This window comes from Leptopilina heterotoma, unplaced genomic scaffold (assembly GCF_015476425.1).
Source record: "Leptopilina heterotoma isolate Lh14 unplaced genomic scaffold, ASM1547642v1 Lhet_377, whole genome shotgun sequence".
In the NCBI taxonomy this organism is placed as follows: Eukaryota; Metazoa; Arthropoda; class Insecta; order Hymenoptera; family Figitidae; genus Leptopilina; species Leptopilina heterotoma.
Genome location: NW_025111053.1, coordinates 543,903 through 559,113, shown reverse-complemented (window position 1 = coordinate 559,113; position 15,211 = coordinate 543,903). Strand labels below are relative to the sequence as shown.

At 28.8% G+C, this 15,211-nt stretch overlaps 2 protein-coding genes across 5 annotated transcripts in view; both read left to right on the top strand.

The window, feature by feature from the left end:
- Positions 1-15,211, top strand: part of LOC122505843 (5-hydroxytryptamine receptor 2A-like) — an 837,584-nt gene that overhangs the window by 398,944 nt on the left and 423,429 nt on the right. The window lies entirely within an intron of this gene.
- Positions 9,536-14,004, top strand: LOC122505846. Its single transcript, XM_043617701.1, has 4 exons — positions 9,536-9,821; positions 11,821-12,260; positions 12,689-13,175; positions 13,510-14,004. The coding sequence occupies exons 3-4, from the start codon at positions 13,098-13,100 to the stop codon at positions 13,750-13,752; spliced, it is 321 nt and encodes a 106-aa protein (XP_043473636.1). The 5' UTR covers positions 9,536-9,821; positions 11,821-12,260; positions 12,689-13,097; the 3' UTR covers positions 13,753-14,004.

The window sequence follows — 15,211 nt, the reverse complement described above, 5'->3', positions numbered from 1 at the left end:
TCATTACAAAATGCGTGTGCATCGCTAATTTCGGGTTCTAAGTGTGAATAGTTATAGTTTTGCAATGAATCTTGTGTTTGTTCTGACTTGCTTTGATTTTCTTTATGATCTCGATATCTATGTCGTCTAAAACTACTTAAAAGAGAAAAACTTCTTTGGCAGGTACTTTCACAGCATTTGTAAGTATTTATAAAAGCATGAAATAACGCATAGTGTTCTAATAACTCCTTATTACCTAATAATACAACGTTGCACGCTGAACACACAGCCATAATTTTGTATTTTGTTTAGATAAAATTAAAATGCTTAAATTTCGATAATCTTACAAGTTAAAAAAGGGTATTTTCGGTTCCTACTGCTGTCGGTTGCTGTTAGTTTTAGTCGTCGTGAAAACACTTTCTATTTCACCTTTTAAAGTATTCATAGAAATACTGAGTTTGTCTGAAGGATCAACGATACAAAATGCAACTTGCTGAAGAAATAACCATACATGAGCAGCGTCTGATGGGTAATTACAGTCTAAAGCATAAAAAAGTTTAAACGCTAAATCAACAGCAAGCATGGGACTTGTAACACGATACTTGATATTTGTGTCAATATACACATAGCAGCAATCAATTTTTTCAAAAGTTCCCACGAAGACAGGTAAAATTTGAATTGATAAGTTTCGTTTCTGCAATTCCTTCCTTTTTTCGTTTACACTCTCCTCAATACTGGATACAGTCTACAATTAAAATTCAAGTTTAAATTATTTTTGTATAAAGATAACATTAGAAAAAAATAAAAGTTTCAACTAATAGTAAAAAATGATGGCATATTAAAAAAATATTTTAAAATCATCAAAATTATTTATGTATTAATTAATGTAAAAACTATTTAACATACTGGAACGACGATGAAAAAAGCCTCTTGAGATTCGACTTCTGATGCCTTGCTTTCAACTTTTTGAGATGCTTTACCCGTCAATTTAATTCTTTTCTGGGGTGGTTCACTTTCTCCGACTGGTTTCTTTCCTTTTCGACCCGGATTTTTTGGCTTGATTAATGTAGGTAGAAGATAAAGAATAATGGCATCCTGTTGATCTGTAAAATAATTAAAACTTTGAAATTTTAATTTTATTTAAATTTTAAATAAAAAATTTTTAAAAATTATATTTAATAATAATTTTATTCGCATATCTGTAAACATTTGCGTACCCGGTTGTAAATGCTTAAGCTCCTGAACAAGTGCACAGTTAGGTCCTTTTTTTGGCATTCGGGGCCCTTGTAGTAACTCGAAAAGCCTAGACCTAATAAAAGGCCACCGCGTCAAAAATGTTTGCGATTTGTCTGGGTGCAAAAGATCAAAATCTTTCTGTAACTGAAATATAGAAAGTTTCCTATTATGAACAAGAACTTCTAAAAACAAGAATTGAAGCATGAAATTATTATAAATTAAATTACCAAATCATGACCAAAATTCATTTGGAGACATTTATATTTTTTAAAATATAAATCAATCGGCAAACTATTTTCAACCAATTCATATCTACGAGCCGGGAACGTATCTGTCCAAAATTCAAGTAGTTGTGGAGTAGGCTCGATTGTTCTTACTATATAATCGAATTTGAATTCTTCACTTGCTAAAAGTAATAAAAAAAACATTAATTATAAATGTATGACTTGTGTAAAATATAATCAATTTATATCACTCACCAGTAGCTTTTCTCACAGTTGCAGATGTATGATTTAAAATAACTTTCGCTTCTCTCTATGGGGAGATTACTCCGCTTTTTAACAATACTGTCTTTCTATATACATAATGCTCATACAATTTACCTGAAGCATTGACTCTAGTAGAAAATCCATCAGTTTTTACTGTTCTGAACGGAGTATAATAAGTTCCAACTGTTTCAACCGGAAAGACAGACACTATCTCTGCAGCTAATTCTTTCAATCTTTCTGGACTTATACTGTTTAAATGAAAAAAGTTATACAATAAAGTTACATTACAAAAAACATTAACATATAAAAATTGTTAAGAGAAGTCTACATTTTATTCTAAAATATAAGTGTTAATGAGATAGCTTACTGGTAGACAAACTTTTCGCCTGTTTTTCGATCGTTAAAAAGTTTTTCTTCTTCCCGCTTGTTGACTTTGTGAACAAGACTTTCTCTAACGCGAGGAATTAGTATTCCAGCATCTTTATAAGAGTTTAATATCAATACACCGTCCAAATCATGTGAAAGAAAATCTCTTAAACCCTGTGAACAATATATTTTGTTTTTAATTTTGATATAGGAAGCAAATAATAATATAATAAACTATACAAGTTTGGTATCAAACTTACATCACTTTCTGCAGCTTTATTTGATGTGGATTCTGGTTCTTCTGTATTAAAAGAGTCAGATTCTAGTCCATTTTTGTTTGATGTTTCAGTACGAGAAGTCAACTCAGCACCTTGGTTGGTTAAATTAGGTGGAAAACTGGAAGAATTTAATTGGGTATCCAATTCTAGTAAATTTCTGGTAAATGTAATTCCATTATTATTACCAGGATTTTGTAAAGCATTATAACCTGCAAGATAGATTATTTTTTTACTATGAAACAATTAATTATAAATTAAAAAAAAATTTCATTTAAAAAACAAACATCTAAAATCAGAGTCTACAATTTGAATATATACTACCTTGGTTAGTTAAAACATGCAGGGTCCCATCACGATCTGGTTGGGTACGTGAATCCGTCAAAATATTTGTACTATTTATAGTTTCAAAAGAACTGCTCCCTGTAAGATCATGTATTTTAATTAAAGACAGTTCTAAATAAAAAAGTTTAATAATTAAAAAACAGTAAATCTGAAACATACCAGCAGTAGGATCTAAGGATCCATAAGCAATTATCTGAAACACACAAAGAAAAATTGCTATTTAAAAAGTTCTCTAATTTGAAATTAGCAACAGGCTGTGAAATAAGACAACAATATAAAATATAGAAAATATAAACTGTTTATTGTAAAAATTTCAAGTCATTTTAATTTAAGTAATTTTTAAAGAAAAATGCTTATTGTGACACATAACTAAAAAAGTAATTAGAATTTTTTCAAATTATATTATATTCTTAAACTTTAACAAATTTTAATACTAATTTCAAATTTGACATCCGATTTTCAAAATTAAAAAGTAATTAAACTTTCTTGTACGAGGAAAATTGAATTTCGCAAAAATTGTTATTTGACACCTAAATTAAAAATAATCTTCATAAATAAAAATAATACTTTTTTTAGAGAATTTCCACAACTTTTAATTAGCTAATTTTAAAAAAAATTTTCGAAAAATAAATTATTTAAAACAATGTTTATAAAATTCTTATGAAGAATTCAATTACTTTTAAAATTAATAAAATTTTTTACAGAAATTCAATTCTTTTTAAACAGTTTAATAAATTTTTCCGCAATAATTCAATTATATCGTTCGAAAGAATTCAATTATTTTCAAAAAAATTTAATAAAATTTCCCACAGACATTCAATTATTGACAAATTTTTCAATAGAATTCTTTGTAAAATTTGATTATCTTTAAAAACTTTTCGCCATTCAATGATTTTCAATATCTACTATTTTCATAAAATTTCCAATTCCAATACTTTTCATGAATAATAAAAATTTTCATCAATTGAATTATTTAAATTAGAATTTGCATTAAATTATTCAAAAGAAATTAATTATGTAAAATTTTTTATAACATTCTTGTCAAGAATTATATTATTTTTATAAATATTTTAATCCTTTTATTAATAATAAAATTCGTTGCAGGAATTCAATTTATTATCAGGATAAAAGAGAAATAAACTATTTTGATGAAAATTAGTAAAAAAATCAGGAAAATGAAAAATATTGAATGGATTTTTTGTCAATTTTGTTAAATTAATAAAACAAGATTTTTTGGTTTTTTTTGACATTAAAAAAATGACATTAACCCACAGAAATTAATTTCCAAAACAAACAAATGAAAACAGAGAATTTGCTTACGGAAAGGGAAACTTACGATTATTATAATGTATATTTTAATTAAATTTTGACATTTTTTGGTACCTTTTCATGGTCAAAATTGACGAGTCTGAACGGTGTTGACTGATAAGAGCCTAAAATAGCCTGAGGTAAAATATCCGTATTATTCTGTAAGAACGTTGATAACGTAGCTTTAATGAAAAAAAACAAGTTTAAAAATATATGTTTCGAATGAATATCCATTCTCAATTGAAATTTTATCGACAACAAAAAAGTAGACAATCTGTAATTCATTGAAAATAAAATAACCGGAGACGAATAAAAAACATTTTTTGACGTAAATATTTTGCAATCATGCTTTTTTTCTCTTATTATTAATTTTTAACAAATATCAAATATAAAAATGAATTACCCCATCATCTAAATGTTATATTTAGCATTGTATAAATAATTATTAAACTTTTTGTAAATGAACACTCAATATAAGAACGATAGCACATTTTAGTAAATAATTTTCAGAAAAATAATGATTTATGAATTATATTTACAATTTATACATTAATTTCCAAATAACTGAGACTGTGAAACGATTTTATTGTACTGTTTAAATACTTATTTATTTTAAGAAAAGATATACTTTAAAGAATTGAAAATTTGAATTAAGTATTATTTGAAAGGTTAAACGGCTAACACGTCCACGTGCACACCTAACCTCAAAACGTCTTAAAACCTTTCACGTAGATTTTCGAATTAATTCGTTAGTAACAATGTAAATACAATCTATTACCTTTACCTAATCTTAAAAATATCTCATTTATGACTGAAACTAAGAAATAACTATAGTAGTAAAATTATTAAACGAATGAAACTTACTTGAAAGTCCTGCTTCCAAACTCGTATTGTTGTTGTTGTCGCCGCTGTTCACTTCTGCTTTATATTTATTCCTTTCAAATTCGTCCATATCATAGAATAATAAACTTTTACAACAATTAAAGTCACGTAAAATATTCACATCAAATAACGGCCGAAACTGAATCAAGGAAACTGTACTGCTATACACTAACGATGGCGCAGGCGCGCCCCAAAGTTTCGAATGTCCCTAAACTGTTTGGGAATGGATCTCAGTACTCTTGCACTAAACGGTACATTTCAAGTGACAGTTTATACACAGATTGTAATTATTGAATAGCTGAGTTAAAATCAATGTAAAACTAATAATTATACTTAATTCTTTGCACATTTGAATTTATTGCTTTTTTGATGTTATTGAAATGTACACAATTAAAGCATCTGTCAATACGAAATTTAGTTAAAATCACATTGAACAATAGAACACCATCATAAAATGTTATTTAATAATAATTCCTTTACAAATTAAAATAAATCAAGGAATCTAAAAGTACTCACACAAAAAAGAATATTAGCGTTTGCTAAAATATCTAGAACTGATTTTAATTGAAAATCATTCCTAAACATTTTGGGATTGAAATCTAAAATTTAATATTCCTCCCTACGATAATAGAAATTACTCAAATGATTTTATATTCAGTCCGAAATCTGAATTTTCATTTTTCTCCGTGTAGTTTATATAAATAATACATTTTTTATAAATTATAATTATTTTAAAATGCAGCAGCTATTAGGAAATAGCATTCTGAAAAAATACTATCATTAAAAAATTAATAATAGGCGAAGGATATCCGCGTCATTAAATAGATTCACAGATATACTCTGGTCTCGCGACGAATCTCTCGATACTTATACACTGGAGTCGGCGTGCCAGTTGCGAGAACGGTTACAGCGTCCCTCTTGCGGCAGAGATTAGAATTATCATGTAAACTGCCGCAAGAGGGACGCTCTAACTTTTCTCGCAACTAACACGGTGACTCAAGTGTATAAGTATCGAGAGATTTGTCGCGAGAGCAGAGTATATCTGTGAATCTATTTAATGACGCGGATATCTCTTGCTTATCATTGATTTTTCAATGATAGAATTTTTTGCAGAATGCTATTTCCTAATAGCTGCTGCATTTTAAAAGCAATTATAATTTATAAATAATACCAACAGATTAGCTCAGTCGGATAGATGCCTCGCTTGGCGGTCGTTTAAGGACCAAGGGTACGTACCCTTGGTTCGCGCCCATTTGGCTTGGTATTTTTCCGGCACGAGAGGCAATCTGAGCGGGAGGTTTGACGTCGAGGTATAATGATGTGCACCGTCGATTATTGTCCGGTACACACCATTAGAACTCGACTGTCGATAAACCGGTTGTACTCAGGAGAGGTTTTCTACAGTTTCTCTCTCCACTGACGAGAAAACCTATTAGACGGGTGGTCCAGGCAAATGCGAGTACTCCTAATTTTCAAGTCGCTCTGTAGGCGCAAAATTTAGTATTTAAGTTTGTCAGGGAAAATTTGTAAGATAAATTTACGAAAACGTAAAAACACTTGTTTAGCCAAGTATGTAAGGCTGAAGACAGGTGTTGGGGAGAGTGGGGCAAGACGGGGTACTTAAGGTTTAAAGCGCAAAAAAACGAAAATTATCGAATACCTATATACTTTATAATTATTTTTAAATATCATCTTTGGGAATCAGTTTTTCGTAAAGAAGGCGTACAAAGGCCATCTGTTTCTTAAAAAAGCTTATAATTAATAATATTGAAAAAATTGCAAATCTCCCCAACTTGCCCCACCGGCGGGTAAGATGGGGTACTCGTAGGGGTAAGATGGGGTACTCAAGAAAGCAACCTATTTCTGTCGACAAATTTCACAAGTAAAGGTTGCATCTTCATGCATAACTGCAGTGAGCCCATTGGCCGCAGACAAAAAAAGCAGCCCAGCCTTCATTTGAGTCTAAATAATAACCATTACAATAGAGACAAGGTGTATTTTCCACTTTACCATCAGCATTGATGATTTAACCTGACAAGCTTTTTTCTTTTTAGTAAAACAGATAAAAGATTTGTTCTCATGACTTTTAGGTTTTGTAAACAAGAAACTATCGTCTCGGTGCAGTATTATGTAAAATATAATCGCGATTGGTTAATTCGTTTGTTAAATAAGGCCGGTACCCCGTCTTACCCGCTACCCCGCCTTGCCCCACTCTCCACTATAAACCAATAACTAAATAAAAAATTTATAAATAATAAGGGCATATTTCTAGAACTTTTAAACTTTATTTTTCCGTTTATTATTATATTTTAAAAATTATAAAAATAATTTTGCAGTAACATAATCTGATAAATTATTGTGCTTTTTAAATATACCTTGTGTATAATAATCATTTTAATTAGGTAGGGAACGACAAAAGTAAGTAAAAGTGACGAAATCGCCAGTTTCTCGTGTGTGACATTGACTGTATTTTTCAGTTTATATGGTATAACTTTTTTAACGAGTCATTATATATTTTGTGACTTATAGTAGATGTAGTGGGGACTATAAGGAACCAAAAAATCATTGAGACAATGAAGTGCCTCAATTAAGATAAAAATGGTGTACCTTCAAACTTGCGAGACAACTTTTCTTAAATTTTGACAATTTAGCAATTAACTTGATATAACTTTTTTAACGAAGATTTTTAAGTAACCATAAAACGGGGTTACATTGTCTACATAATAAGAAGTAATTTGAACCCTTACAGGAATATGTGCCACTTATACATTAGGAATGCAGTGACTTCAAAAGTTAAATTTAAAAACGAAACTCATAATAAAAACTCACATTTTTGAAGGGCACATGTTGAATTTGACTTCTAATCACTTTTAACTCATTGTAATCTCTTCTCGTACGTCATAAAAGTATACAGAAAAATCGTTAACCTCTACACTATTCCTAAAAAGAATTTATCTAAGAAAGAATATGAGCTTCTACTGTCATAATCTTTGCTTCATGGAAAAAGAAAGCATTAAACTCGCAAGTTTGCCTAAAATTTATTATTTATAGGTTTCTGGGGTCCTCTGATTACAAATCTAAAGTTATGTAGTTAAAAAAAATTTTAAATGGCAAATCCAAAATGGCGGACGAAATTTTAGAAAAATTATCAGATTTTAATATCGTTTGACATTTAAGAGTTTCCTGTTTTTCTGATTACGAATTTGAAATAATTTTTAAAAAATTTTAAATAGAAAATCCAATATGGTGGATACATTTCTGAAAAATCAAATCTTTTTGCATGATTTTTTTTAACTTCTCGTTGTTATATAATGATTTGAATGTAATTCAAGAATTGTTAAAAAAATTTTACTAGACTTTTATAGATAATAGGACTTAAAATTTTGGAAATTTTAACAGTATTAAAGAATTTTAAAGATAACAAGAATTAATCAATTTTACATTTCATTTTATTTTTACAAGCTTAATTTAATTCTAAATTATTCATTTAATTTATTTTTTAAATGTTATTCTGTTTTTAGAATTGTAAACTTCTTTTTTTTAAGTTTCCATGGTAATATTATTTTTAATGTGTCAAAATGTTTTGATTGCCGAATGTAGATATTGTGTATTTTATTTAAATAATATTAATTATGGATAAAGAAAGGGAAGTAAAACTTTCAATTAAACGTTATTCATTTTTTCTTCATACTGTTTGTACTTTTAATATAAAATAAAACTAGAAAATTTTTTAGAATATTAAAAAGTAGTAGAGCTATGGGGTTCCTGGACCACTTACCGACGGTCAGTAAGGTAGATTTCTTGGCTTAGAAGGGATGTTCTACTTTACCGGCCGAGTTTTTAGTACCGGCTGTCACCGCTAGATGGCGCCATTTTATTTTTTGTTCAATTTAAACCCCCTTAGTGGGGTATTTAAATTTTTATTTTTGAATTTTCAAGTGGGTTAGAAGGGGTGTTCTGTTTTACCTACATCTGGCTGCCACCGAGAGATGACGCCACCGGCAAATTTAAACCCCTTGGCGGGATATTTAAATTTTTATTTTGAAATTTCAAGTCGCTTGGTGGTGTATTTTGAATTTCCCACTTAATTTACCGACATTTTTATTTTTGGCTGCCACCGCTAGATGGCGCCACCGTTAAATTCTAAATCCTCTTGGTGGGAAATTTAAATATTATTATTTTTAAACTTTTAAGTGGGTTAAAGGGGTGTTCTGTTTTGCCAGCATCTGAATTCTGGCTGCCACCGAGAGATGTTGCCATTTTTTAATGTTAATATAATTATTGGAAAATTTTATTATTTACTAATTGATTAAGTGTTATTATTTGCAACGTTTTTTAGTATTTTATATTTTCCCGCCCAATTTACCAACCTTTTTTATTAGTTTTGTCTGCCTCTGCAAGATGGCATAACTAAATTCATCACTAATAAAATATAAATCAATTTATTTTTATATAATTAAATATATATATAAATTATTCATTCAATAAATTGTCAACATCTTGTATACAATTTTGACGTTATTTTATTGGCTTAGGGTTTTATTACCAACGGGGTGTGCCAATCAAAATTGTGCTGCCTTATAAGCTACTACAAATAGCAATGTTGGTAGAATAGAATGATACTAGGTTATGAAGTTGTAAAGTTGGTAGTAGTGATCTAGTGGCTTTGAATCTTGAGAGTCTTTGAAACGCAGACCTGTTAAAACGTGCTCGTGCAGGATTAATATTCAGGAAATATTAAGGAAAAGAGAAACATAAAATGGTAAGTTTATTTTGCAATTTCGTTAATAAAGAGTCAAGAAATGCACAAATTATAATGGTATAATATAAAAGTATCAATCTTAAGACTTTAACGATTTCTTTTGTGTTTCAGAATTTTTGTCCAAATCAACGAGATGGGAGATGTTGCTTTTGCAACTTTCTAAATTGCATTCGTCCTTTTGTAAGTAAAAAATATAATATATAATTTATAGATAACATAAAAATTACTGCAAGTATACATGCAAGTTTACATTGGAAGGAAACATAACCTAACCTAGCTTTTCAAATCATTTTTAATTCTTACAAGTTCTTGTAATTTTTTAGAACTTACTTACTTACTTTACTTACTTTACTTTCAATTTTTATTATTTTTACTATTTTACAACTAAGTGATAAAATCATTAATTACTTACACTGGTTTACAGTGAAATTGTCAATCGAACAAAACAATTTTTTTTCGAATAGTAAGTATTTTTTTAGTAAGAAAATCATAGTTTTAATTTTTTCCCCTTGTGCAGTTTTTCTGTAGCTTCAAATTTTGCATTTTCGAGGTGCAACGCCACTTAAACTTACCTGTAGAAAAATTAGCTTGTCAAAACATAATAAATGAGGTATCATTGGAAAGGTTATTAAATTACCTTTCGATCCACAGGTCACAGAATGAAATTCAACAAAAATTGAGAGAGTTACAGTCGATTAAAGATGAAATTTCATGACAATTTTGATGATCTTTAGACATTTGAGTACCTTCTACTATTTTTTTCTACATCAAACAGGAAAGAATGTTTAGGTTTTAATTTTTTTATTGATAGACTATATCATTACAAAAATTTTGAGCCCTTGTGGACCTCGATTGGATTAAAAATGACAATTCTACACTAAATTTAGTGAACAAAACTACATTCTTCATTTTTAGTATCCCTTAAACATTTGCAGCAAAAATTGAAGTAATAAAATTTAGTTAAGCTCTAAAGTTACTAAAATCACTAATAAAGGATTTCTGAAATCGTAGATTTCGAATCCAATGTTAGTTTTCTAAATTTCAAAATGGCGGATCCAATATGGCGGACAAGTTTTTAAAAATCGATTACATTCGTCTTAAATTCGTTACTCGGGGGTTTTCGGGGTCGCTGATTACGAATCTGATGTCAGATTTCAAAAATTAAAAATGGCGGATCCAATAGGTGCGAATTTGATGGATTTTAAAAAACTCGTTCACCATTATGAATCCATCCTTTTCAATTTTCGAAATCTGACATCAGATTCGTAATCAGCGACCCCGAAAACCCCCGAGTAACGAATTTAAGACGAATGTAATCGATTTTTAAAAACTTGTCCGCCATATTGGATCCGCCATTTTGAAATTTAGAAAACTAACATTGGATTCGAAATCTACGATTTCAGAAATCCTTTATTAGTGATTTTAGTAACTTTAGAGCTTAACTAAATTTTATTACTTGAATTTTTGCTGCAAATGTTTAAGGGATACTAAAAATGAAGAATGTAGTTTCGTTCAGTAAATTTAGTGTAGAATTGTCATTTTTTATCCAATCGAGGTCCACAAGGGCTCAAAATTTTTGTAATGATATAGTCTATCAATAAAAAAATTAAAACCTAAACATTCTTTCCTGTTTGATGTAGAAAAAAATAGTAGAAGTTACTCAAATGTCTAAAAATCATCAAAATTGTCATGAAATTTCATCTTTAATCGACTGTAACTCTCTCAATTTTTGTTGAATTTTATTCTGTGACCTATGGATCGAAAGGTAATTAAATAACCTTTCCAATGATACCTCATTTATTATATTTTGACAAGCTAATTTTCCTACAGGTAAGTTTAAGTGGCTTCGCACCTCGAAAATGGAAAATTTGAAGCTACAGAAAAACTGCACGAGGGAAAAAAATTAAAACTATGATTTTCTTACTCAAAAAACACCTACTATTCGAAAAAAATTGTTTTGTTCGATTGGCAAAAAAAAGTTTTTAATTTGTAAACCTGTGTTATATATATTTTATACTTTACAGTTTAACAATATTTTAACAATATTGCATACTGTACAAAATATATACATTTTTTTGTTTATTAATTATAGAATTTAGAAAACCATAAATGTTTTAATGAAATAAAGGATCTTAATTTTGTTTGATCTAATGGATTTGTTTTTTTTTGTTTTTTTTAGCTACACCCAGGATTTAATTATTGGCCTGGAATGCAATTCAATTATCCCAATCCCCAACAACCGAATCAAATGCCAATTATTAATCATGGTTATAATCAACCACGTCCTGACACTGGAAATTACCAGAGAAATGCACGACCTGATAATAATAGTTTTGGAAACTACCAGAGGAATTCACGACCTAATATTAATTCCGGAAATCACCATCCGAATACTCAACCTGAAATTAATTCTGGACATCACCAAGTAAATGCAAGACCTATTATTAATTCCGGAATTCACCAGTTGAATCCACGACTTGTTATTAATTCTACAAACCACCAGCTGAATGAAAGACCAGTTATTAATACCGCAACCACCATCCAAGTACACAACAATTGAATACACAACCTGTTATGAATCCTGAAAATCATCTACCAAATGCACAGCCAGTTGTAAATGTAAGAAAACAGCAAGATGTGACTATTTAAACTGATTGAAGAATTAATGACAGCTTTTTAATTTGAATTATGATTTAAATAATATTCATTGAGAATTTAAAATATAACAATTGTTTACATTATAATTTAATTTGTTTTTTAAAATTTATTGTGAATTTGAAATATAACAACTTTTACATTATAATTTAATTTGATTTTTTTAAATGTGTTTCAACTAAAATAATTTTTTATTAATACAATTTTGAGTAAAAAATTAATTTGAAATCTATTTTTATAGAGAAAAAGGTAATTTCCATTTATTGTAAATTTAAAATATAGCAATTTTTACATTATAATTTAATTTGATTTTTTTAAATGTGTTTCAACTAAAATAATTTTTTATTAATACAATTTTAAGTAAAAAATTAATTTGAAATCAATTTTTATAGAGACAAAAGGCAACGAGGTGGGAATCAATTCCAGTTGAGACATACTCTCCAATGGTTAACAATTCTGTAAAAGGAAACCAGCAGTCGAATGCTTAACCAGTTATTAATTCTGGAAACCAGCAGCTGAATTCTAAACCAGTTATTAATTCTGGAAACCACCAGTCGAATGCTCAACCAGTTCTTAATTCTGGAAACCATCATCCCAGTACACGTCCAGTTATTAATTCCGGAATTCAGCCGCCGAGTACACGTCCAGTTATTAATTCCGGAATTCAGCCGCCGAATGCTGGATCTGTAATTAATTCAGGAAATCAGTCACCAAATGCTCAATCTGTTACTAATTCTGGAAATCAGCCACCAAGTATATTAAATACGCTACCTGTTATTTATTCCGGAAACCACCAGCTGAATGAAGGACTTTGTTATTAATTCTGAAAATCACCTACTGAATGCACAGTTAGTTAAGAATGCAGAAATACAGGAAGAAGTAAGTATTTTAACTTAAAGGTGGAAAAAAATTAACACAATTTTTCCAAATCAATTGTTAACTTCTTTCTACATTTAATATCAATTACCGAATGATAAATTCACTTCCTTTAATTATTTAAACTTAACTTTCTATTGCTGATTGAAGAATTTGTGACAGCTTTTTAATTTTTTTTCAATTAATTAAACTTTAATCTTATCTTTCCATTTGTTGTGAATGTAAAATAACAAATGTTTACATTAGAATTTAATTTATCTTTAAAAAGAAATGTGTTTTAACAAAGTTTTTTTTTATAAATTTGAAGCAAAAATTAACTTGAAATCAATTTTTATAGGTAAAAAGGAAAAGTGGATCTTCTCATCAAAAGATAATTAGTCGTGAACCAATTCCATATGAGCCATCCTCTCTAAAGATGATTTGCAAGAAACAGACTATATTCCAACACTTATTGACAAAAAGCGCGGAGCAGCAAGAAAAATTGGTGAAAAATTACTTTTACCACCTTCATCTGACGAATCAACTTCTTCTAGCTCATCATCTTCTTCTAGTCCATCATCTTCTTCGAGCTCCTCAGTAAACTCAACCGCAAAGCCATCATTGAAATTAGATGATTTAACTCCACTTAATTTGTCTACTTCAGACTGTAATAATCACTGAAATCACCGTCATCAAATGAGCTTGCTTTAGCAATAGCTTCAATTTCAAAGCCAAAACCAAAATCCAAGACGATAATAGTTAATGATGAAGATTGCTGTTTTGCAAAAAAAAAATTACTCAGGGCATGAAAGTTCAAACAGGAACCAAAAGAAAAAGGTCTACGGATGACAAAACAAACCCTAAAAGAAATAAAAAATAAGTTGTAGTTTGGACATTTCGAAATTTGCGTTAATTGTTGTTTAAACGTAAACATTTTTATGCAAGTGCAATTTTTCTTTTATTTTAATATTCAGAATTTCTTTTTGTTTTATTTGAAAATTCTGAATTTCGTATTGTGCACATTATTCACATTGAAAGTTTTGAAAGTGTAGCGTTTCCTTTCAGTTAAGAGTTTTTTTTCATCGATTATTTTTGTTTTATTTTAATATTCAGAATTTCTTTTTGTTTTATTTGAAAATTCTGAATTTCGTATTGTGTACATTATTCACATTGAAGGTTTTGAAAGTGTAGCGTTTCCTTTCAGTTAAGAGCTTTTTTTATATTAAGAATTTTGTTTTGAATAATTTTTTCATTTAAGTCTTATTTTCATACTATAAAAAAACCTTTGTAAAATTTAATTGTATAGGAGAAATGTTTTTGTAATGTGAAACGAATGTATTTTTTACCTTTATAGATATAAATAGTTTTATAATTAAAATAATTTATTAGAACCACCATTTTTTCTAATAAATTGTGTTCATTAATTATAAAAATAAAAGAAAAAAGATAAATAAAAAAATTATTTTTATGTACATTGTGACTTTAAAAATTCGCGCGCTTATAAACTTGTGTAAACTACCGTAAGGAGAGTTGCTGTTCAGTGAAGTGGTGGAGGGGATAAGAGCTATAGAAGGTAATTCCTCCGCTAAGGAGATCATTTCTCTTTTAGCACTAGTAGTAGTAAGATGTACGAAACTTCTTTTACTCTTTCAGCTATCTTCTTAGGTCATTTCTTTGCATGTTTTCTCTTTGCTTTACCTAGGATCTTTAGAAAAGTTTTTTTTCTTATTATTGATTTTATTTTTAGAGTAAAATGGAAAACAAAGATTCTACATTACTTAACAGTAAACCAGACAGCGTGACTGATGGGTTTATAGAATTAAATGTAGACAGTGATGACAGTACAGTTGTTTTTGAAGGTTATGAAAATCTTAATGATCATGGTGATGACGATGATGAAGATGATGTTCTCATCATCAACATTGGTGAAAATGAAATGAATTTTTATTTGAGGAAATTAAATTTAAAAAATTAAAATATTTTTATTATGAAAATAATCCTTTTTTTAGGTTATAGAGTTAATAAATTGCGTCCCTGATATTAACTTCATGCTGGATGCG

Excerpts from the sequence above, each read along its gene's own strand:
- LOC122505846 (XM_043617701.1), top strand. The coding sequence starts at position 13,098 with ATGAAGGACTTTGTTATTAATTCTGAAAATCACCTACTGAATGCACAG. Across the intron at positions 13,176-13,509 it reads ATGCAGAAATACAGGAAGAA|GTAAAAAGGAAAAGTGGATC; the intron begins GTAAGTATTTTA and ends CAATTTTTATAG.